The 23,040-nt window shown below is 40.8% G+C and overlaps 1 protein-coding gene across 10 annotated transcripts in view; it reads left to right on the forward strand.

The window, feature by feature from the left end:
- Positions 1–23,040, forward strand: part of AUTS2 (activator of transcription and developmental regulator AUTS2) — a 1,204,012-nt gene that overhangs the window by 311,903 nt on the left and 869,069 nt on the right. For all 10 annotated transcript variants that reach the window (XM_015133354.3, XM_015133357.3, XM_015133359.3 and 7 more), the window contains exon 2: positions 207–419. In XM_015133354.3, the coding sequence (XP_014988840.2) occupies positions 207–419 (213 nt within the window). The remainder of the gene's footprint in view (positions 1–206; positions 420–23,040) is intronic.

Raw genomic sequence — 23,040 nt, forward strand, 5'->3', positions numbered from 1 at the left:
TTGTATATATTTATATATTTGTGATGGCATTAAGGATTCAGGAAAATTGAAAGCCATGTTTCTTAGTTTTAGGTCTTCTCATATCCCATTTTCCTATCCCTCTTCCACTTAGTAGTAACACTCTTTAGTATTTAGCCTGTATTTTGGGTGTGACCCTAGATACCTTTGTAACCACCACTTCCCTTTCCTTCTCTTCTTTCCTACAGAAAGATGTAGCACTTAAGCCTCAGGAACGTGTGGAGAAACGCCAGACGCCCCTGACCAAGAAGAAACGAGAAGCACTTACCAATGGCTTGTCCTTTCATTCAAAGAAGAGCAGACTCAGCCACCCACACCACTACAGCTCAGATCGAGAAAATGACCGCAATCTCTGCCAGCACCTTGGGAAGAGAAAGAAAATGCCGAAGGCACTCAGACAGGTGAGGACGCTTGGGTTTGCTCTTTACTGTGGCCGCAAAATTCTTTCCTTAGGTGCTTCCTCCACTGTGGTTCTTCGTAACAGGTGGAGAAGATACCCTTGGTGGGATGCTGAAGTGGTTGTCCAACAAAGCTGTGTGCGTGCTTTTAAAAGAATCTAAAACCCAATCTCAGTGCTTTTTATGGGGATTTGAAACTTCAGCATGGTGCTCGTTCAATCAGATATGCTTTGTGCAACAAAGCTTGATACTAGTGGTACTGGTATTTAGGGCAGACTGGTCTTAATAGTTGTCAAGATGGATTGGCTTGTAGGGGAGATATCTTTGCAATTAGGATAAATGGAACAGGTAGATTTCATCACGTACATTGTGCATCTCATGGTTCTAAGGTGCTAAAATGATTGCCTGTGTGTGAGAAGTGCCTTGCTAAGATTTATATTTTCCGGGGAAGCTCAGATATTGTGGCATCTGGGAAGGCAATGGCAAATAAATGAATTTGCCTTTTGGTGTCTTAGTTGTTCTCCATAGGCTATAATTCAAGACTATCTTTGTGATCTGTTGATTGTATAAACGTCTGATAGTGAGGCTTACTGGCCTGTTAATAATTAGGTTTCAATGATCCAAAAGAAAGTATAGGCTCTTGGCATTTGGGAAGCCTTTCTGCCTGTGGAAATCCCCACATGAGATGGATTAATAATGAGATATGAAGCTGTTTATAGCAGTTTTTCTGCACAAATCCAGAGGCTTCAGTGCCTGTCAAGTTAGTTACCTGTGTCCTGGGTGTGTTTTATTTAGTTTTTGGCAGGACCATTGGGTAGGATTGACTATTACTGAAGAAAGCAGAGGAAGGAATTGTGGTTTACAGAGCAGGTGCTGCTAATTAGAAGTGGAACAGGTAATTTTTGGTTTGCAGATGTTTCTCTGCAGAGGCAGGGAGATCTGGGATCAAACAAAACAATGGTTCCCAAACCTCACAGATCTTTAGAATAATTAATGAGGGCTACTAAACCCAAATTTCTGGCCATTCTTTAGGACCTAATGACATTTGTAGTTTTAGGAAGTTTCCTATTTGAAAACAGCTTGCTTGGAAGTCACTCTTACAAAGAATCAAGAGTGTATTTGGGTGATGGCTTTTAGTTAAAAGATTGGAAAGATCGAAAGCCTCAATAGGATGTAGTGGGCAGTGTGGTGTCAGAATTCTGCCTCATACATAGTGAAGGATATAATCCTGGTAAAACATCTGGGGTGATGGGTTTCAGATGGACCCAGAAGGCTTCCAAGGTAATACCCTAAATCTGACAACCAGCGCAGTGTTTCTAAAGGTACACTTGTGTCCTGAAACGCCAGACTGGAGTTATAATAGTAATGATTAACATTCACCTAATGCATACCATGCTCCATTCAGTGAGGGAGTTTTTGTAGTATAACCTATAATTTGTACAACAACCCTGACTAGTAGGTAATATCATGGTTACTTAACAGCTGTGGAAACTAGGGCTCAAAGAGATAAAGTGACATGTCTGAGGCCTTGGCAATGAGGGAAGGAGCCGGGGTTTAGACTCAGATATCTCTAGTTCCGTGGCTTGCTCTGTTTTCCATATTTGGATGAAGTTTTATTTATTTTTTTCCCGATAGGGAGTTGGGGAGAGGGAGAAAAGCCTAAGTTCTATAAAAGGTGATGTTCCTGTGGTATTTGTGACTCCTAATTTATGCCTCTCTGTGTGAGATACGTGAGAAAAGTAATTAATCTCAGTGGAAAGAGATTGCAGTGTAACCACCCCCCTCTCCCTCAGGGCCCCCCTCTCCCTCAGGGCCCCCGTCTCCCTCAGGGCCCCCTCCCAGCGGGGTAAGAAGGAAGGCTTCTTATTCTGAGTTAACACCAAGCTGCGGATCTTCATCCTTGAATCTTTTTATTCTAGACATGATCTGACTTTTCTATTTTGTGTCCTCAAAATTATTCTTTCTATTTCTTTCTACTTCTTCAAGACTTTCAGGGTCCTCTGGTGACAGAGTTTTATGATCGGAAAAGAAGACTAGGACTTAAGCATCTTAAATTTGAGTAGCTTTTGGTTTTAATGGCCAACTTTCTAGTACTAATGGTATTTGAAATCAAAGCTATCTTTGTTTTAGGTAACATATTTAGAAAAGCAAATATTTTGACTCTTTATGAGTCATGGAGAAGGAAAGCATGAATTGTATCTTTGGCCCTATGTAAAACTTTTAAAAACAAGGACTATTTTCTTATCTTTAGTGTTGATGCCAAAATATGCTATCCAATCAATTGTTATATTTTTGGTAAGAAGGAATGCAGAAGGTGATAACTGAGATAAGGCCATAATACTTCTCATTTTTAATATTCTTAGAATCACTGTGCCATTATGAAATCCCAAACAAGTCACCGTCTGGTAACTGCCCATCTGGAAAATGAAGGGCTTGGACTTGAATGTTTCTTAGGCTCCTCCCTCTGGGTCCCATCGTTTTTTAAATTTATGAATAACACAAATACAGTGTTGTAGAGGTCTGTGAAGGAGTCTGTAGGTCTGAAGGTAATGCTGTTTTGGAGTCAGTCTGTAACTGATAGGCTCTGTGAAGACATTTATTTTTAATATTTTTTTTCTTTAAAATTTTGTTTTCATGTAATAGGAAGACATTTAAAGGAGAGGTGTAGGATGCATTTTGTAGTGGGAGGGAGGGGAGTGGTCCATTGTGTGTCAGCCCAGACAAATGCCATCTGTTATGTGATCATTGGTAAAGAGTGACACATGAGTGTTTAATGACCACAGTAGATGTTCAAAAAGCTTGCCTGAAGAATACGTGTGATTGCTTTCCTATCATCCTAGATACCTGTAAATATCACAATTACTTTATTGCCTGCCTTTGCCTCTTATCAGGTAAAGAAACTGAATCTGACCATCTTAGCTGGGAGGGGACCTTGAGATGAGAGTGAGCTTTGGGGAGCATTTCTGCATTAATGGATTGTCATTTAGTGCCTGTTCTTGAGAACTACAGATGAAATAGGGAAGAGGCGAGAACTTAGCCTTTATTTCTGACTTGGTGAGAGTGAATTAGGTTTGCATCTTATTAGGAAATGGTACTTCCTGAGCAGACAACTTAATGCATAGCTTTCCTGTAATTATGGGAAGATGTTACTCCTTAGTAGAGAGGAAATAATAGGATTTTTTTTTCTGAGACTCCGTTGAAGACAACTAATCTTTTTACTCTGAGAGTGCAATTATAATACTTTTATAGGAAAGATGTGTAGTTCTAAAACCAAACTGCTTATTCCTTCACTTGCCTGGTTATAAAACCCAAGTTCTTGTGATGTTGTTCCATACTGCCAAAAGAAAGCTTTTAAACTGACACTTATTTGTTGGATTATGTTTTTAAGTATAAATACATACTGCCTTAGAAGATGCTGAGGTGGCACCTGTCTTGGCAAATGGTTGCACTTTTTGATATGAGAAATTTGAATACTCTTCTTACTTCCCAAAGGGGTTAAAAATTATGAAGAAATGAATAAGTTACCTCTTATACAACTCTTGTACAAAATAGAGCATGTCTTTCTGACCTCTGTAAATTAACTACTTGTTCATGATGTAAGCACTTAGACATGGTATATAAAAAGTTTTATCATTTACTTACAAGGACATGGTACTTTTTTTTTTTCTCGATGGAGATATGGGGGTGGGAAAAGCAAAAGAGGTTGCAGAGGTCCTCTCCTTAAGGAGCTTTATTCTCTAATTGAGGGACTAAGTCACAATGAAACCACTGAGGAACACAAGGAAGTCACGTGTTGCTAAACCGATAAGCCAAATTATAACTTCCTGAGAAGGACTTTGGGAAAACTTAACCCTTCCTAGGGCATTGAGTTTAGTTTCAGTATGTCTAACTTCTAGACCATGGGGAATTCTTTAAAAATTTAGGACTTTGTAGTTTAAAACACACACAGAGAGCAAAAGGGTTTTAAAAATAGAGTACCAATGATGAAAAGTTGATGAGCATTCGGAGAACTCTCAGATTTGGCTCTGACTGGATTTCTAAATCTCCATTTAGTCCATTAGTTTGTCCTTTCTCTGTAGTATGAACTGAGCCAGAGGACATATGCTTAATGAGCTAGAAGGCATTCTTAGGTTATATGAACTCTTCTAACAGACACCAAGATGAATCATCAAAATAAATCCTGTGGTCTGCCTCCTTCACTGAATTTTAGGTGCCAAAAAGCCATTCATCTTAGGGCAGAATTTCCTAAAGAAAGAGGCAACCTGTTGAGATTGCTTTAGTCAAAGAAGAACATCATTTTAGAGGAAAAGTGGAGGAATTTGTGAATATTTCAGGATCCTATTGGTAGACTCTAACCTTGTTGGTAAGGATGGCTTATGTGGGAATGCCTTATGTGGTTTAAAATCTTTATACTAGTTAATCTGGGTAGGTATTTCTTGTTAGGAATAAAAATTTGCTCTTCTCTCTCTGAAAATGTAGTATGGTGGGAGATTTATAGTTGACATTGGAAACTGTAGACACCAAAAGTGTCTACTGCTTTCTAGGAAGAAGAGGGATCCACCCCAGTGCCAGGCGTTTAAAATTAGATAGATTACTAGAACTCTGCATGGTGGTTGCATCTGCTTCGTGTATTGACATTTCACGTTGGTCTTCCTTGGAGTAAGTGATAGTGGTGCTGTAGACTAAGAGCCCAGGTGACTGGGCCACCCGCTCTTTCCACCTGTCCTGATGGAACGGTCTATCCCAGCCCATGGTCTTTCCTGTTGAGAGTGTTTGCTACCAGAGGCTGGTCCCTTATTTCAGCACGACTTAGACTTACTCCTGTTGTCTGAGGAGCTTTCTGTCAAATTTGTTACTAGTAGAAATTAACTTGCAAAGGAGGATTTATAATGGAAAACTTTGGTTAAACAGATCCAGTTCAAGTCTCATTTCTGAAGATCTGCTAATTAGTTTTTGATGGAAATCTAGGCCAAAAATCACACAGGTATTTATCCAGCTTGACTCCAGAGCCTACCAGTTTCTGGAAATCAGAGCATTTGAGACACTAATGTAATTTGGGATTTTACTGTCATAATGAAAAGACATAAACTTTGCTATGTGCTCTTTCATACATACTTTTGTTATAATAGTTAGATGTCTGCTGGTACCTTGAACTAGTATTAAGAAATGTCAGTTAAACCATTTTTACCTCATACTTCAAAATTTCAAGTTTAACATGTTAATTGGGATTTCATTTGCTTTTGAAAAATTGTGTAGTCATGTGAAGGTTACAAGCTAAGATATCAAATAAAATTCTTTATATGTTTTTCCCTTTTATGAATTTAAGTTGCATACTACTTATTCCCCTTGCCTAAAGTGCAGAAATAAGAAAAACCATAAGGAAACATGGAGAGAATAAAAGATTGGCTTATGATCTCTCTTGGAATCTTGATTGACTTGAATAAGAATAAGATGCTAGTTTTAACATCAGGTAATTGAGGAACCCCAATCTAGGCTTGTCTCTGTTCAGGAATTATTCATGTATTATATTGGAAGTATTGGTTTGTAACTGGGATTGGTAACCCCGACACTAATATAATAATGAGTTATATGAAAGATGTTTTGCTTTTGTTTTTATCTTGAGCATTTGGAAACAGGTTTATTGGAATTTTTCATTTTGTGTCTTTTGACTCTGCTTCATTGCTATGAGCCCTGAATGTTGGGAATAGTGAGCATAAACATCAGTTAACTTCAGTGAGATACATCTTTGAAATGTTATGGCCAGTTATAATTTTATCCTAAATGACATTTGTAATTTTAAATAAAAATTTAGTAAAAATTGACTATAAAAAGGACATAGCACATGTATTAGGATTCTCTGGAGAGCAAGTACCAACAGATTATATATGTAGATAGATAGTAGAGAGATAAGAGGGGATTCATTTGGGGAATTTGTTCACATGATTATGGGGGCTGAGAGGTCCCATAACAGGCCCTCTGCAAGCCGGAGACACTGGGATTCACAGTATGACTCAGACCAAGTCTGAAGGCCTGAGACTGGGGTAGTCCTTGAATCCAAAGCCTAGAGAGCCTAGAGTTTTGATGACCAAGGACAGGATATTATTTTTTATTTTTTATTTTTTTTTGAGATGGAGTCTCGCTCTGTCGCCCAGGCTGGAGTGCAGTGGCGCAATCTCAGCTCGCTGCAGGCTCTGCCTCCCAGGTTCCCGCCATTCTCCTGCCTTAGCCTCCCGAGTAGCTGGGACTACAGGCGCCCGCCACCATGCCCGGCTAATTTTTTGTATTTTTAGTAGAGATGGGGTTGCACCATGTTAGCCAGGATGGTCTCGATCTCCTGACCTTGTGATCCACCGACCTCGGCCTCCCAAAGTGTTGGGATTACAGGCGTGAGTCACCGCGCCCGGCCAAGGGCAGGAAATTATATCCCAGCTCCAGGAGAGAGAGAGACCATTTCGCCTTTCGTCTGTTTTTGTTTTATCTGGACCCCCGGCTGATTGCATGTGCCTGCCCACATGGAGGGCAGATCCTTCCCCACTTAGTTCACTCAGACTCAACATGCCCATCTCCTCTGGAAATACCCTCAGAGACACACCCAAAGATAATGCTTTACCAGTTCTCTGGGTATTCTTTAATCCAGTCAAGTCGACACCCTAAATTAACCAAGACAGCACATTAACTACCACCTCATAAAATAAAACCTGCAGAGAGAAAATAAGCTGAATGGGTAAAGGAACTGCAATGAAAAGAATGGGCAGTAATTCAGCTTGGGTGATCCTGATTCCTATAGGAGTTGTTCCATAAAACAGTGACCTTTTATGTTTCCCAAAGTAAGAAAATTTTATATGTGTATGTGTGCCTGCAGAACTTTATTAAGGGCCATTTGAATCCCATATATTGTTAGAGGAGTTAAGAAAGGTAAAGCGATAGGAGTGATTTTCAACTGTGGCTCCCATGAATTTCTACAATGTCAGTGATTGAAGAACGAGGGAACACATCTTTCTTTTAATAAGGCCTAGCCAGTGCACTTTTGGTAGTTGATGAGGGTAGGATAGAAATCCCTTTCTTTATTTAAAACTGTGCATTTTTGTGATGATTAAATTTTACATTTTTCCCTCTTGTGATGATATAAAGTTATCTGCATGTGGCCAGATCTCAGCTACATAACATGAAATAAGCCTCTGTATGTTCTGCATTCTAATCTCTGTTCACAGCAATCCTATATCCACACAAGTCTGTACATGACAGGTAATGAGTGGGAAGTGGGAGGAGATGGGTGACTGTGTGGTTTGCAATAGTGGTGGTGGGGAGCTGAGCAGATGGTTGTGATAGCCACATGCTGCGTGATTCCCGTGGGAGTTGATGGTGGTGACAGGCGACTCACAATGTGCTATTTACAGTTTGGGTTTGCAGTCTTTCGGTGACATCTGAATGCTCTTTAGCAACTGCTTTCATTACTGCCTTTCGAGGAGCTGTTAATTGAAAATGAAATTGTGGGTGGGCTTTAAGACAGGCAGGCGCAGGCAATTCTGTGTGGTAAATGTTACTTGAGAACTGTTGGATGTCTTCATGCCCAATTTGTAATTCATTTTCTAAGACTGTAAAATCCAAAGGTGCATTTGGAGATTCAGTTATGTTACACATAGGCAAAGCTGATGGTCACACCTTGCCCAAAGGGTCAAACGTACAGTTATTGGGACGGGTGCTGTGGTTCATGCCTGTAATCTCAGCACTTTGGGAGGCTAAGGTGGGAGGATTACTTTGAGCATAGGAATTCAAGACCAGCCTGGGCAATATGATGAGACCTTGTCTCTAGAGAAATAAAAAAATAGCTGGGCGTGGTGATGCATGCCTATGGTTCCAGTTTCTTGGGATGCTGAAGTGGGAGGATTATGAGGGCCCAGGAAGTTAAGGCTGCAGTGAGCTATGTTCACACCACTGCACCCCAGCCTTGGCAACAGAGCAAGACCCTGTCTCCAAAAAAAAAAAAAAAATACACTTATTTGCCTGGAAACCAACCTAGGGGAATGCTTGGCGATCCCAGCTGCCTGCTCGTGTCTTACCTTGTGTGGTTCTCTTTAAATGTATACAACTGTGTGAGGTTCTTATGTGAAATCTGTTGACATCTTATAGTGTTCTGTGTGAGTTTATTGTAGGACTTCATCCTCCTTTCTTCCTTTAGCTCTTCATATAGTTACTATGCAGGAGTAAATGTTTATTTGTTCTCTTGAAACTTGGGATACATTTTTCCCTCGGTATCCAAGGAGGATTCTTTCCAGGACTCCTCATGGATACTAAAAGCTGTGGATGATCAAGTTCCTTATATAAAATGTTATAGTATTTTTATGTAACCAGCGCACATCCTCTCACAAACTTTAAATCATCTCTAAATTATTTATAATACCTAATACAATGTAAAAACTATGCAATTCATTATTATATTGCATTGTTTAGGCAATAATTACAAGAAAAAGAGCCTGCACATATCCAGTATATAAGTGACCGTTGTAGGCCTAACCACATTTTTGATCTGCCATTGGTTGGATCCATGGATACAGAGGGCCAACTGTGTTATATTCAAGTTCTTACATATAACACTGTTTCTTGTAAACCTTCTCATGTGATACAACTCTGTTGAAGGCAGTTGGAGCCTGGAAGCAAACAAGAGAAGAAGGAAGAGAGAGGGTGGATTTTATTGGACTTTGACAGTGGTTGATGATCTTGATTCTCTTATGGCTGCCCCCAGCTGCAGGATTGTGATTTGTTTCTCATCTTCAGAGTTGTTTGCTAAAGCATTAGTAGCATTACTGAAATGGTAGCTTTTGTAAATGTTTATATGTTGAATTGTTTTATTGCCCATAGCTTTGCACAGAAATCTTGTGCTGAACAAGGAATGACCTCCCTCTTGGAAGTGCTGTTAACTCTCTTCTTAATTAAATATGAATATAGATGCGGTATTACTGCATTTTTAAAGCTTTCCCTTGAACATTTCAGTGAACACTGTCTGGGACAAAACCATGCTGAATTATACGCTTTGACAACTATCGCTCTTTGCTCTTAGAGACCCCCGAGGCTTGGGGTGAGGAGACATATCCCTTGCTGTACTTAACCCTCAGTCCCATTAGACCTGCTTTGCCACAGGAACCCTGCTGTTTTAATGCATTTGAGCTGCTGCTGGGTCCTAATGATGTTTAAAAGAACCTGTCTTGGTATTCTAAATGAACTCTGGAGCATTGCCTATTGATGCAAGTGTTGATGATTTTGTATCAGGCAGATATTACTTTGTTATTAACTCTGGGGCTTTTTACACCTAGGGGTGTGCATCCTCACACTAGTGCTCACAGAGACACACACAGGAGCAGAAACCAAAATAGCTCACAAATGTGGGCAAGTCCTGTGGGGGCCCACCTGATGTCTCTCAGGAGGCCTGATGAGCTGTGCCATGTGGCCTTCTAGAACATTGTACCTGCATTCATTGATCACAGCTCTGCAGAAGCTGCCACTTCTCCTATGTGCCTGCCTGCAGTGATGCTGATGTAGCAGGTCATTCTGTAATCACTGTTTGCACCTGCGTTTGCTCAGGAAGTGCTTGTGTCATACATCTTGAAATCATGTAGTACAAACCTGGACAGGTCCTAATTGCTGGTGATGGTTCTGAGAGGCTGAGATTGGCTATAATTAGATAGAATAGCAATTAGCTACATTTTCTGAGTAGGGAACATACAGAATAATGTATCTCAAAGGGAGATCTTTGGACCCCTATGTCAGAACAACTGTGGATCTTTTGTTAAAATGCAGATTCCCAGGTAATCACCTTGGCATAGTCCCTTGGGTGGGGATCAGGGTGTGGCAACAAGGAACTGGAATTCCTTCGGTGACTCCAGTACAGGTGCTGCAAGTGCTATATTTTTAAATAAACTGTACTTATTTTTTGTTTTCAATTAAAAATTGCAATATTGTTAGCAAAACTTGGGAAGAATCTTAAAATTGTAAAAACACATCTGTGGAAATTAATTTTGTCAATGATTGGATCATATTTTTGTTCTGTACATTTACTAATTGAATTATCTTCCAAAATGTATTGGCAAGAAAGAAATGTTTCTACCAGGTGATGTATTATTATTATTAAAAAAAAATGGTGTTTTCAAAATAGCTACTTTTTCTAGGTGTTTACTAAGATGGACCTGATATAATAATTGTATTCTAGTATTCTCTCCTTAGGCCCACTGGCTCACTCAAATAATAGCTGTTTATAAAGATGCTAACTGGAATTTTTTATTTTTCACTTTTTTAAGTTCTGATTTCTTGTTTTTTCCCTTCTGTAGACAATGATGATGAGTTCTTAAGGTTTATACATTTTTTGAACTCTTCAAATTACAAAAATTGGCAATATTTGGTGCTGGGGGTCAAGTGTGAAAGAAATCTGAAAATATTGCCCTTATCAGTGGAGACTAAAGACTGTTTGTTATTTTCTTCATTACCAGCAAAGCTTCAGTTTAATAAAAATATAATAGAATTTACGGTTTTGATTCCACAAATTCAAAAAGAAATATTTTCCTTTCTAAAGCCCAACAGAATAAAAATTCTCATAAGAAGTTTTGTTTAAGTAGCAAAACCTATTCTTACGATTTAACAGTTGCCTGAGATATGTCAACAGTAGGTAGCATTCGTTTTTTTTATATATTGCTATGAGGCCAAGAATGCTATTTCCCTGGAGATTAGTGCAAAATAATCTACTGAATAGTTGCTAATGAAATTATCATATGAGAAAGATTATTAATAATGACTTTTGATTTTAAAAAACACTATCATCACATTTCCCTAAGAAATAATGATGATGATGAGAAAAGCAGTTGCTTTGAAATATAAAGCTGGGTGGTAATGGGCCTGGTGTGCACTGCTGGAAGATTGAATGGTACTTTGTGAAACTTCAGCAGCCCACTTGCATAATTTATCATTACCTGTCCCCTGCCTCTCTACTTAATTCTGAATTTGTATTTCTCAGATAAACATGGCAGTAGGGAAGATAGGGAAAGGTGTCGAGGGGATGTGATTCTATGGATATTTTTTAAGGGGAATGTATTGGTGTCATGGGATCCTTGGAATGTCACCTTGCCAGCTGGAATCCTCTGTGGCAGGTGTACCTTCTGCCTGAGTATTGCTCATGCTCACTGGGCTTGTTCTGCCCAGTTGGCCCGGCAGGCTGCACTTGGCTCATGCTACTGGCCTGGATCCCACACCTGCCAAGGGCGAGCCAGGCGTAGAGTGGCAAGGGGTGTGTGGGTGAGTGTATTAGTCCTTTTTCATGTTGCCAATAAACACGTAGCCGAGACTGGGCAATTTACAAAAAAAGAGGTTTAATGGACTTACACTTCCATATGGCTAGGGAGGCCTCACAATCATGGCAGAAAGCAGTGAGGAGCAGGTCACATCTTACATAGGTGTCAGGCAAACAGAGAGAGCGCTTGTGCAGGGAAACACCTGTTTTTATTTTATTATTTTATTTTTTATTTCTTTGAGACAGTCTTGCTGTGTCACCCAGGCTGGAGTGCAGTGGTGTGATCTAGGCTCACTGCAACCTCTGCCTCCTGGTTTAAGCGATTCTCCTGCCTCAGCCACCAAGTAGCTGGGTATAGGCACCTGCCACCACACCCAGCTAATGTTTGTATTTTTAGTAGATACGGGGTTTCACTATGTTGACCAGGCTGGTCTTGAACTCCTGACCTTGTGATCCACCTGCCTCGGCCTTGCAAAGTGCTGGGATTACGGGTGTGAGCCACCACGCCTGGCCTGAACCTCCTGTTTTTAAAACCATCAGATCTCATAAGAGTTACCCACTATCACAAGAACAGCATGGGGAGGACCTCCATGATTCAATTACTTCCCTCCAGGTTCCTCCCACGACATGTGGGAATTGTGGGAGTTACAATTCAAGATGAGATTTGGGTGGGGCCATAGCCAAACCATATCAGTGAGTGAGCTTGGGGTATGGCCGCTGCGCACAGCCAGACATGCCTGCTGCTGTGGCAGGGTGGGCAGCCCCAGGCACCGGAACAGTTGCTGGCTCCATGCGAGGCTGTGGCTGGACAAGATGCACTACACGCGACTTCCACTGTGGGCACCCCTGTCTGAATGAGGGCAACAAGGTGGCACTCAGAAGCTTGGAGACGCCAGGAACCACAGAGCCCCAAAGAGGGTGTCACAGCCCTGGCTCAGGGAGCCCCTAGGTCTGGGCTCCCCAAAGGGCTGCAGCTCTTCTCTCCTTGTTAACTGCAACGTGGCGAGCAGGGGGAAAAGTGTGTTTCAGCCCTGTCTGTGTTACAGCTCATCAGTGCCGCCATTCAACAGGTCTTGAGTTCTTATCCCATGTCTAGGAAGAATGAGGTACAGCAGACAACTGGAGTGTGAGCAAGGCGGAAAGGAGCTTTATTTGATCCACAGAACAGCTCCCAGGAGACCTCAAGAGGGTAACTCCTTTCCACAGACAGGTCATCCCTACGAGTGTCCACCTCTCACTGGAGAGGAGACCCACAGTGGTAACTCCTTTCTGCCCCTGGTAGTCCGATGTCCCTGTGAGCCTGACTGAGTCTCGGATTTTTATGTGCTTAGAAGGGAGGAAGTACGTGTTGATTGGTCCATGGGCAGGCCTGAAAAAAGCACCATCCGATTGGCTGAATGGTCATCAATGAAGTCTTCACTCTGGGCGGCAGACTCCACCTGGAACTGGGTGGCTTCATGCTGTCCGTGGCTTGAAGGTGGGATTTCACTGGGGACCTGTCCCTTTCTGCCCTGAAACCTGTCTGCCTCCCACCATCAACATGCCATCCATGGCACTCAGGCTGTTGATGCCAAGGGACACCCTTAGGCCCACGCTGAGCCACCTTCAATCCTACCTTTGCCTCCCTCCTATGCTCATGGGTACCCAGAATCTGGAGGGGGTGCTGAGGTGTCAGGGGGCTGGCGTGTCAGTGCCACCTGAGTGCATGCGTGCCTGGCCAGGTTGTGACAGCACTCAGGCTTAGCCTTAATTTTCCTCTGAAATCAGAGTGGGCTTCAGGTATGGGGAGAGGCCAGGTAGCGAGAGTAGGTACTTCTGAGACTGCTGGGGCAGAGGCACTTCCCCAGGCCCCTGAGAGCTCAGGGATGCCCATGTCTGGAGCCACAGCTGGGCAGCTGCATGTGTGCCCAGGAACATGAATCTCTCACTCTGCCAACTCAGTAGAGGGTGGGGCTCCTGCCTTTTCCTGGCCCCAGCGAGTTCCTTGGAGCATATAGCCCTGGCTGCAGCCAGCGTCTTGGCAGCGGCCACTCCAGATGGGCTGCTGCTGCCATCACTGGGACCATCTAGAGAGTATATTAGGGCTGCCCCAATGGTGCTCCAGATAGACTAAGGAGACAAATCGACATAGTACAGTATTGGAAGGAAAGAATATGGAGTTTAAAAGCCGTTTTCATGGTCATTCTGCCCCTGCTCTTCTCTGCCCCCTTTCTAACTGAGCAGACCCGTACTTCTTTCATCTCTGTCCTTGAGCCTGCCTTCAACTCTTTGGCTTTCATTTTACTCTCTCCTTCCACCCAGTGTCTTTTGCTTGCTTCTTGACTCAGCCAGGAGTGCATGGGAAATCACTTAGATCTGCTCTCAGAGTCACAAAATGCCTTTGCTTCCTGTTTCCTTGTTCTTTTTACCATACTGGTTCTTTTCACTAAACATTTAGATTTATCATCTCTAGATTAGTGCAACATTATTTAGGTCATTGCTATTGTACTCTGGTTAAAAAAGTTTCCACAGCCATCTAAATAAGATTGAAGCCTCTTAATATAGGACATTTTAGGCCCTGACTAATCCTGCTGCAATGTACCTTCCCAGTTGCCTCTTCTGCTCTCTGTAAACACCAAGCTGTAACTACAACTGTTATTTGGATGAACCCTGTGCTTTCTCCACATTCCTGGGCCTGTGCTTAGGCTATTTTCTTTGTTTAGAATATTCTTCTTTGTCATATTTGTCTTCCAGTGACTAGTTCAGACCCACTTCTTCCTTGAAGTTTTTATGATCTTTTCCCTTATAAGTAATTGCATTGTCTTCCCAACTCTCATGATCCTTTGTTTATAACAAGGGTGACCTCAGAATTTATCACCTAATCTAGGACATTACTGAGAATGAAAGGGGGCACCATTAATAATTACCTTGGAACAATAAGCATAAATCAGGACTTCTGAAAAACTAGGATATACAGTCACTCTGTAATTCACTTTTGGCCTTTTTCATACCATACTCTGTTTTGAGTTGGATGTATACATGTTCTTCTTTCCACCGAAATGTTGAGCTCCTTGAGGACCTCACTGTGTGACACAGCAAGGGGCCTAGGCTTATGTCACATGTAGGGAAACAACACCCTTAAAACCACTGCTATCCTTTACTCGAGGATACCCCTCTCATATTTATAGTTTCCATTCATGTCTCTTTGCAGTCTTTTCTCCATATGCTAGCCAGAGTGATCTTTTACAAATACACATTTGATCATATTATTCGCACAAGTAAATCCTCTCAGTTGCTTCTCAGGGTATTCAAATTGAAAATCAGACTCCCATCATCTACAGTGCCCAGTTATCCAGTGCCCTGTTTCTTGAGCTGCATCTCATGCTCCCCTTGCTTACTGGCTCCAGCTCCCGACCTTCTTCCATTCCCTCCCACATGCCAAGTTCCTTTGAACCCTGGGCACCTTATGCTGTCCTCTTTAGATGAAGTGGTTCCCCCTCTGTTTTTTGAATGATGAGATCCTTCTAGTCCTTTAGGCTTGAACTGAAATTCATCTTTGATAGGGGCTTTTCTCAACCATATGGTTTAACTCAGGACCTGCCATTTGTCGTCTGTGTTTTGCACTCACCTTTTTAACTTCCTAACACCACGTTTATAATTATAGATTTTTCTTCCTATGTCCTTCCTTATGTCTGCACCTTCTGCTGCACTCCAGGCTCTCCTGAGGAGAGGTACCACCTCCACCACAGTGTTTGTAGCACATTGCCTGGCACACAGAAGGTGGCACTCAATAATTAAAGTTGAGTGGTTGAAGGTTTGAATAATAATTTTTCCAATGGATGACATTGCTAGTTCCACACTCCTGTTACATTCCAACTTTAATTGACTACAAACACACACACACACTCTCTCTCTCTCTCTCTCACACACACACACACACACACACACACCAGACCCCAATACAATATGACCATTGTCTTCTCTCTCTGGGGATATGCAATGTAAAATAAGATAATGATGAGCGCATGCTGCACACCAAGCAAGAATTTATCCCAAGAAACCCCTGCCCCCTGGGTGGGCTGTGTCTGCTGTTCTCCCATGGAATGTATCAGCAGTTTGTCTTCCCAGTGTCCTAGCCTGTCAGGATAGTGGAATTGCTAGTGCAGCCCAGAAAAGCTGACCTAGGGAAACCATAGCCTTCCATTTTTTTTTAGAGGTAATCCAAAAGAGACTAGACAAGCAGAAGGACAGAGAGGAAAGTTGGTGGGAGTGAGGTGGAATTTACTGAGTACTCTTTTACATGCAAATATTTGTGTGGGGCTCTACTTTTTTACCATGAGTACAAACTCTTTTTAGTATCATTGCATGAATAGCATGTCTTTTCACTGAAAAATAATTGTCCCACATGCCCTCGGTTTAAAATGTTTTGATCTTAGAAAACAGTTTATTTCCTTTTAAAGTGGCTCAATTAATTCATTTCCCACATATTTGCTCATTCGGCAAACATCAACTAAGCATCCTTTGTGTGCAAACCTTATACAAGAAACTCTGACGTAACAGGGAGGACATGTTTAATGATAACTCTGCCCATGATGTGTTTATGGCTTGCTAGATCCATTCTGACCCACCTATTGTAAAGAGTTCATGAAGAGCTCTTAGCAACAAGTGAGGCTGAGACTGGTGGATTTAATGCAGTTGAAAGGGAGACAAGGTTGACCATCTCCTAGAGAGTGAATACCTTCAGAGATACATATTAAAGTTCTTTAAAATTGTTTCTTTTTACTGTGCTATTTTTGTTGACCTCCCTTCTGCCCTTTTAACTTTTGAGAAAAATGCGTTATTGTACTGAAAGCATCGGCAGATGTTGGAAATAGTATTTTGTTTATCAGTTTTCTTGGGTGCTTATTTTTAAAAATAAAGGCTTAAACTAAGATTCGCACATTTTTCACTCAGGTGCAATTTACTGGGAATTACCTGGCCCATTGGTTTTATGCTTAATATTTACAGATTATTAAAATCTCAGTGGCTCTCAAACTGCATGGACCAAGAAAATAGGTGTATTTTCTAGAAATGGTTTTGCTTGTGGACACTGACCCATTTGAAATGACTTACTCTTGGAACTCTTATTACAGGAAAGGCTTATGTTTCTGTCTAGAGGTGGAACTGTTTATGCTAAATAGAAATATCTTTCATTTCCTATCATTTCTGTTTTCTTGGAAGTAGATTATTTTTGATGCAAGTAGAGCTTCAGAATTTGAATATAAATTGTTTGTTTGTTTATTTATTTATTTATTTATTGAGATGGAGTATCACTCCGTCACCAAGGCTGGAGTGCAGTGGCGTGATCTTGGCTCACTGTAACCTCTGCCTCCTGGGCTCAAGTGATCCTCCCATCTCAGCCTCCTGAGTAGCTGGGACTATAGGCTCACACCACCACACCTAGCTAATTTTTTTGATAAGAGATGGGGTTTTGCCGTGGTGCCCAGGCTGGTCTCAAACTCTTGAGCTCAAGCAATTATCTTGCCTTGGCCTCCCAAGGTGCTGGGATTACAGGCATGAGCCACCGTGCCTGGCCCTTTGAGTAAAAATTTAAACTTCAGATTTATATAGTGAGAATACTGATGGGAGATTGAACAATTAAGTTATCTCAGGAGTAGATTATAGAGCTGTTTCTAATTTACTGTCAAGTTATTTTTTCCCAAAAGATAATTTATAAACTGCTTTTTTGTTTTTGGAAATCCTGTTTGTTAGAAAGTGTTACAAATGGTAGTTTCCCAGTGAATTTCTTGAAATGCTATTTATTCAGTAATATTCACTTCTCCAAGGATACTACTCACTGTCCCTTGACATTCATTCATTAAATATTTATTGGTCATGTACTGCTATGGACAGACACAATTTTGGGTGCTATATTAGGGAACAAAATAATGAAGACATCTGCCCTGGTGGAAGTTACATTCTCCTCGTATATTAAATTATCTTAGTTGTATACAGCTTCCATTTAAATGTTTAACCCATACCTTTCTTCTCAACTTCTAGATTCATAAACTCAGCTCCTTATCAGAGTTTTGCTGCCTAGATCATTCACAAACATTTCAAACTCAGCATGTCTCACATTGAAATCTATAATGGTGGTCCCAAAATTGCTCTTCCTCCTCAATTTCCTTCCTTAGTGTGTGTACCATCTGCTAAGCATTCAAGCCATAAATCTGTTCATACTAGAAACCTGGAAGTCAAACTCATCTTCCCTTCATCCCCCCATTCCTACATCCTGTAGATTTTTGTCCTATGTATTTCTCATCTGTCCCTCTCTCTTCACTGTGTTCTATCCTTCCTGCCAGTGCAGTAGTTCAGGTTCTCTTTCTCTTGGAGGTGTGATGACTAGCTTCTCATCTGACTTCTCAGCCTCTAATCTTGCCACTGTTAAGTTCTGCTCTTCAGATTCCTGCATTAATGTGTTCTTGACAGCATGCAAATTGAATCATGTCATTTGTTTCAAGAGTTTTCATTGACTTTACTTATAGGTTAATCTTTAACTTTCTTTATATGGTATAGAAGCCCACACATTTTGTTTTGTTTTGTTTTGTTTTGTTTTGTTTTTTTTGTTTTGTTTTAGAGAGGATCTCACTCTCTTGCCCAGGCTGGAGTGTAGTGGTGTGATCATAGCTCACTGCAGCCTCCACCTCATGGGTTCAAAACATCCTTTTGCCTCAGCCTCCCAAGTAGCTGGGACTAAAGGCATGTGTCACCACACCTGGCTAATTGCTTTTTTTTTTCTTTCTTTTTTTTTTAAGAGATGGGGGACTCACTATGTTTTCCATGCTGGTGCCCACACATTTAAAAGCCTTTCAGAGCATTCCCTTTTTTTTTTTTTTTTGGTGCTTCCTAATCCCAGTGCTCCTGTCACATCAGACTTAATGTATTTTCTATAATGTCTTCCTCCACCCACTGCCAAAAATATGAATTTTTCTTTTTTGCCTTCAGTGAGTCTGCTCTTAGTTACATGTGAGAAATATAGTCCTACTGAATCAGAAATGGACTATACTACCTCTTAGAGTAACAGCTCTTGAAAGAGATCCCCTATACCTTTAAGGGGACTGCTGGTTTTTTTGTTAACATGGGTGAATTGTATAGTGGTGAAATCTGAGATTTTAGTGCACCCATCACCTAGTAATGTAGGTTGTAACTACATATTGTAGTAGTTACAACATGTTATTTTTTGTCCGTCACTCCGCTCTCACTTTGCCCACTTCTGAGTCTCCAGTGTCTATTATACTACTCTATATGCCTTTGCATACCCATAGCTTAGCTCCCCCTTGTAAGTGAGAACATAGGGTATTTGATTTTACATTCCTGAGTCACTTCACTTAGAATAATGGTCTTCATTTCCAAGGACACCTGTTTTTTTTTGTTTGTTTGTTTTGTTTTGTTTTGTTTTGTTTTTGAGACGGAGTCTCATTCTGTCGCCCAGACTGGAGTGCAGTGGTACGATCTTGGCTCACTGCAACCTCTGCCTCCTGAGTTCAAACAATTCTTCTGCCTAAGCCTCCTGAGTAGCTGGGACTACAGGTGCCTGCCATCACACCCGGCTAATTTTTGTATTTTAAGTAGAGATGGGGTTTCACTATGTTGGCCAGGATGGTCTTGATCTCCTGACCCCGTGATCTACCTGCCTCAGCCTCCCAAAGTGCTGGGATTACAGGTGTGAGTCACCGTGCCCGGCCCCAAGGACACATTTTTAAACTAACAAAATGTTCAGTTTGTTAGAATTTAATGTGGCACAGGGAAAGGAAAATGAGTTTTAGAGGACCAGCCTTTTACAAAAGATTACTGCAAATTTTAGTGATTTAGTCCAAAAACTTTTAAAAGATCAATTTTTTTTTTCATAATGGTAGTTGCTAGACACTTGTGTTGGTGTGGTCATTGGGGATTATGGAAGCCTTTTGTTACTGGAAATAGTTTTCAGGCCTCAGAGTTGTAAGTCAAGAATTGCCTATACTGAACCCTTTGGAGTCTCTTCATTGTTATGAGATAACTTGGCTTATGTGTGAATTAATGCTTAGGCTTTCAAAGCAAGAAAAACTAGACATGATCTGAACCTTGTCATTCTGCTAAATTAATACTAAAATGAAAACTTTTACTGATACAAAGGCATTTCTGTTACCAGTAAATTGTGTAGACCTTGTGAAGATTTTGAGATGTGATTTATATTGGCTTATTTTTTAAAAAGCTGCCTTAAAAAGTGACCACAAGTGTGCTAAAAGGTTTATTTGAGGTAACCACAGTATTATAGCTCCCCTGGCATAATTATTCCATATTTTGTCTCTAGGAGTCAAGGCACAAAGCAAGGATAATCATAATGATTGTAAGAAACAGCACCTACAGCTGGGATCCTAGGATTTTAATACTAGAATGTTTTACTTGTTGCAGCTTCCGCATTCCTTTTTGAAAAGCTTTTTTTAAACAATATTTTTTAGGGCACAGGCAAACTATTTTAGCAGAATGAAGCAGTAATTTAAGACAAATCTTTATATTCCTGTCCATTTCCACATTCTTTCTGAAAGGCTGCTCTTGGGGGTAGAAATACAGCTGTGGATGAAAAGATTGAGGTAAGGAATACTTTTCTCTTACATTCTTGTAGCTTGGGTCATTAACTATTCTCATATATGTCGACCTAGTTCATGGCAGCCAGAGGAGACAAGGTATAAAATTGATTGGGTTATGATTCAGAGGGGGGAAACAATGGAAAAAAATATATTGAACACTTTTACATTACTCAGACCTCTTCTACACTTTTTTCCTTTTTGGTTTTTAGACTGTATAAAGTATTGTGTTGGTACTGTGGATACAACGTGTGGCTATTGATATTGATATAAGAAAATCTGTTTAGGTTCCTCTTTCAGCAGTTATGGGGATCTTCATTCAGACTATAAGATCATTTCTCCTAACTAGATGTTACATGTTGGCAGACTGAAGAAGACAAAGATGTCCTCACATTGTTTTATGGCCACGACTTTGAATTCATTGGATCCCTTAAGACACTGTAGCTAGTTAGAAGGAAGGGGGCTGTTTTATTGTAAATATGTTCAGTGAAGAAGATAGCAGTGTTTGCTGTTGTATTGCTTAGGCTGTATGAACATGTATTTTGTTGGGGAGAAAGAGACTGGGAATCCGTATTCTTGGGTACAGTTTCTGCCTTGCTGCTGGCACTTTGTCCTTAACCAAGTTATTGCTGCTCTTTGACCCCCAGTTTCTGTGACTGTACCAGAATGCAGATGTTGTATTCTTCTAACACTGTAAAGATGTTATACATGCTGGAGTACTTAAAATTCCCTTTTCCTTAAAAGTGGGGAAAAAGTAGATATAAAAAACTAGGAACTACCTGGACTTTGATAATATTAATATTTTAGATAAACCGGAACAGAAGTATGTGATATATACAAAGAACAACACCTCAAGAGTTTCTGCTTTGTGGTTATGACTCACTTTGGTAAAATTATGCTGTGCACATGGTTATTAGACTACTGTAGATCCCAGTGAGTACATTAGATTGAAAACCCTAAATGGAGTGGCCTCATGTATACAATTTTTTACAGTTGCCTTTTGCTGGGAAGTGATTAATATGAGATACTGTATCATTTTTGTTTGCAGGGGGCGGGGGGGTGCATGCCTATTGGTGGTGATCTGAGGATTGTAACTTTAGATCTTTTACATTGAAATTACAGAAATTTGATTCTTATGGATAATTCATGGTGACAGAATATAATGAAATTATTATTATCATTTTTAACCACTAACCCATGTTCCTAGATGTATTCATTTTTGGCTTAGCCAGCCAGCCCTCTTCCTTCCCCCCTCCCTCCCTTCCTCCCTCCCTCCCTTCCTTCCTTCCTTCCCTCCCTCCCTCCATCCCTCCCTCCCTCCCTCCTTCCCTCCCTCCCTCCCTCCCTTCTTCCCTCCTTCCCTCCTTCCTTCCTCTTTATTTTTCTTTATTTTCTTTTTTTTTTTTTTAGAGAGGGATCTTGCTTTGTCACTCAGGTTGAAGTGCAGTGGTACAATCTCACTGCAATCTGAACCTCCCAGGCTCAAGCGATCCTCCCGTTTCAGCCCCCTAAGTAGCTTGTACTACAGGTATGCACCACCATGCTCGGCTGTTTTTGTATTTTTTGTAGAGGCAGGGTTTTCCTATGTTTCCCAGGCTTGTCTCAAACTCCTGATCCCAGAGAATCCACCTGCCATGGCTTCCCAAAGTGCTTGGATTACAGGTGTAAGCCGCCATACCTGGCCTGCTTTTCAGTTTTTCAGTAAGTAAATTGTGAGGCATATGTGTTGATTCTTCTGGCTTTTGAAAATCCTTCTCTATACCCTATTTATATAGACTGAATGAAATTGATAAGATACAGTATTTTCTTCCTAGACTGCTCAACATTGGCGTGAAATGGTTCTTGTGTAGGATTCCTTGCCCTCTTCCAGGTAGCTCTCTTTATTCAGTACATGTTTTACGTGCATTCTCTGTGTTTTAAACCTGAGAGATGTCAGAGGAATATAAGAGATGGTCCCTATTTTCCAGGGCTTCACCTCTAGGTTAATTACTTTGGGACAGTTTAAAGTAAATAAACTGTAAAAAAATACTCTTGGAAAAGTTGGTGAATGATAGATACACGCTTAATTTTTCACTCCTCTCCCTCGTGGTTTTTATAATGCCATGTATTTTTCTTGGGAGGGTTTCCTTACAGCTGTATTTGTGATCTTGGGCTAGAATTTATGAGCTGCCACCATTAAGGTCTCCCTCTGGCTTTGGCATCAGAGATGGAGAGTTGTGTGTGGTTTGTTTTCTTATTGTTAATGTGAGAATTTTTCCTAATCAAAATAAATGCCTATGTATTTTTCTTGACTTTCTTGTTGGATTGACTAAGAGAGATGTGTGAATTGTAAACATTTCTTCCTGAAATGAAGTACAAAATTTCCAAATCAGAATGCATTGGGATTGTCTGGAGAAATGTATGTCTTCTGGTTTTAGTATTTAGACTTGAAGTTTTTTTGTTTTGTTTTTTAACCGTAATAACCAGGACAAGTAGAAAAGTTAAATGAAACAAAAAACATCATGGTGGGAAATAGAAGGAGAAAACTGGACATTAATGAAAACCATTCTGGATCTCACAGATGCTGTTAAGATTAGTAAATATTGGCCGAGTGTGGTGGCTCACGCCTGTTATTCCAGCAGTTTGGGAGGCAGATCCCCTGAGGTCAGGAGTTTGAGACTAGCCTGGCCAACATGGTGAAACCCCCATCTCTACTAAAAATACAAAAATTAGCCAGGTGTGGTGGTGTGTGCCTATAATACCAGCTACTCAGGAGGCCGAGGCCGGA

Source organism: Macaca mulatta, chromosome 3 (genome assembly GCF_049350105.2).
Source record: "Macaca mulatta isolate MMU2019108-1 chromosome 3, T2T-MMU8v2.0, whole genome shotgun sequence".
Classification (NCBI taxonomy): Eukaryota; Metazoa; Chordata; class Mammalia; order Primates; family Cercopithecidae; genus Macaca; species Macaca mulatta.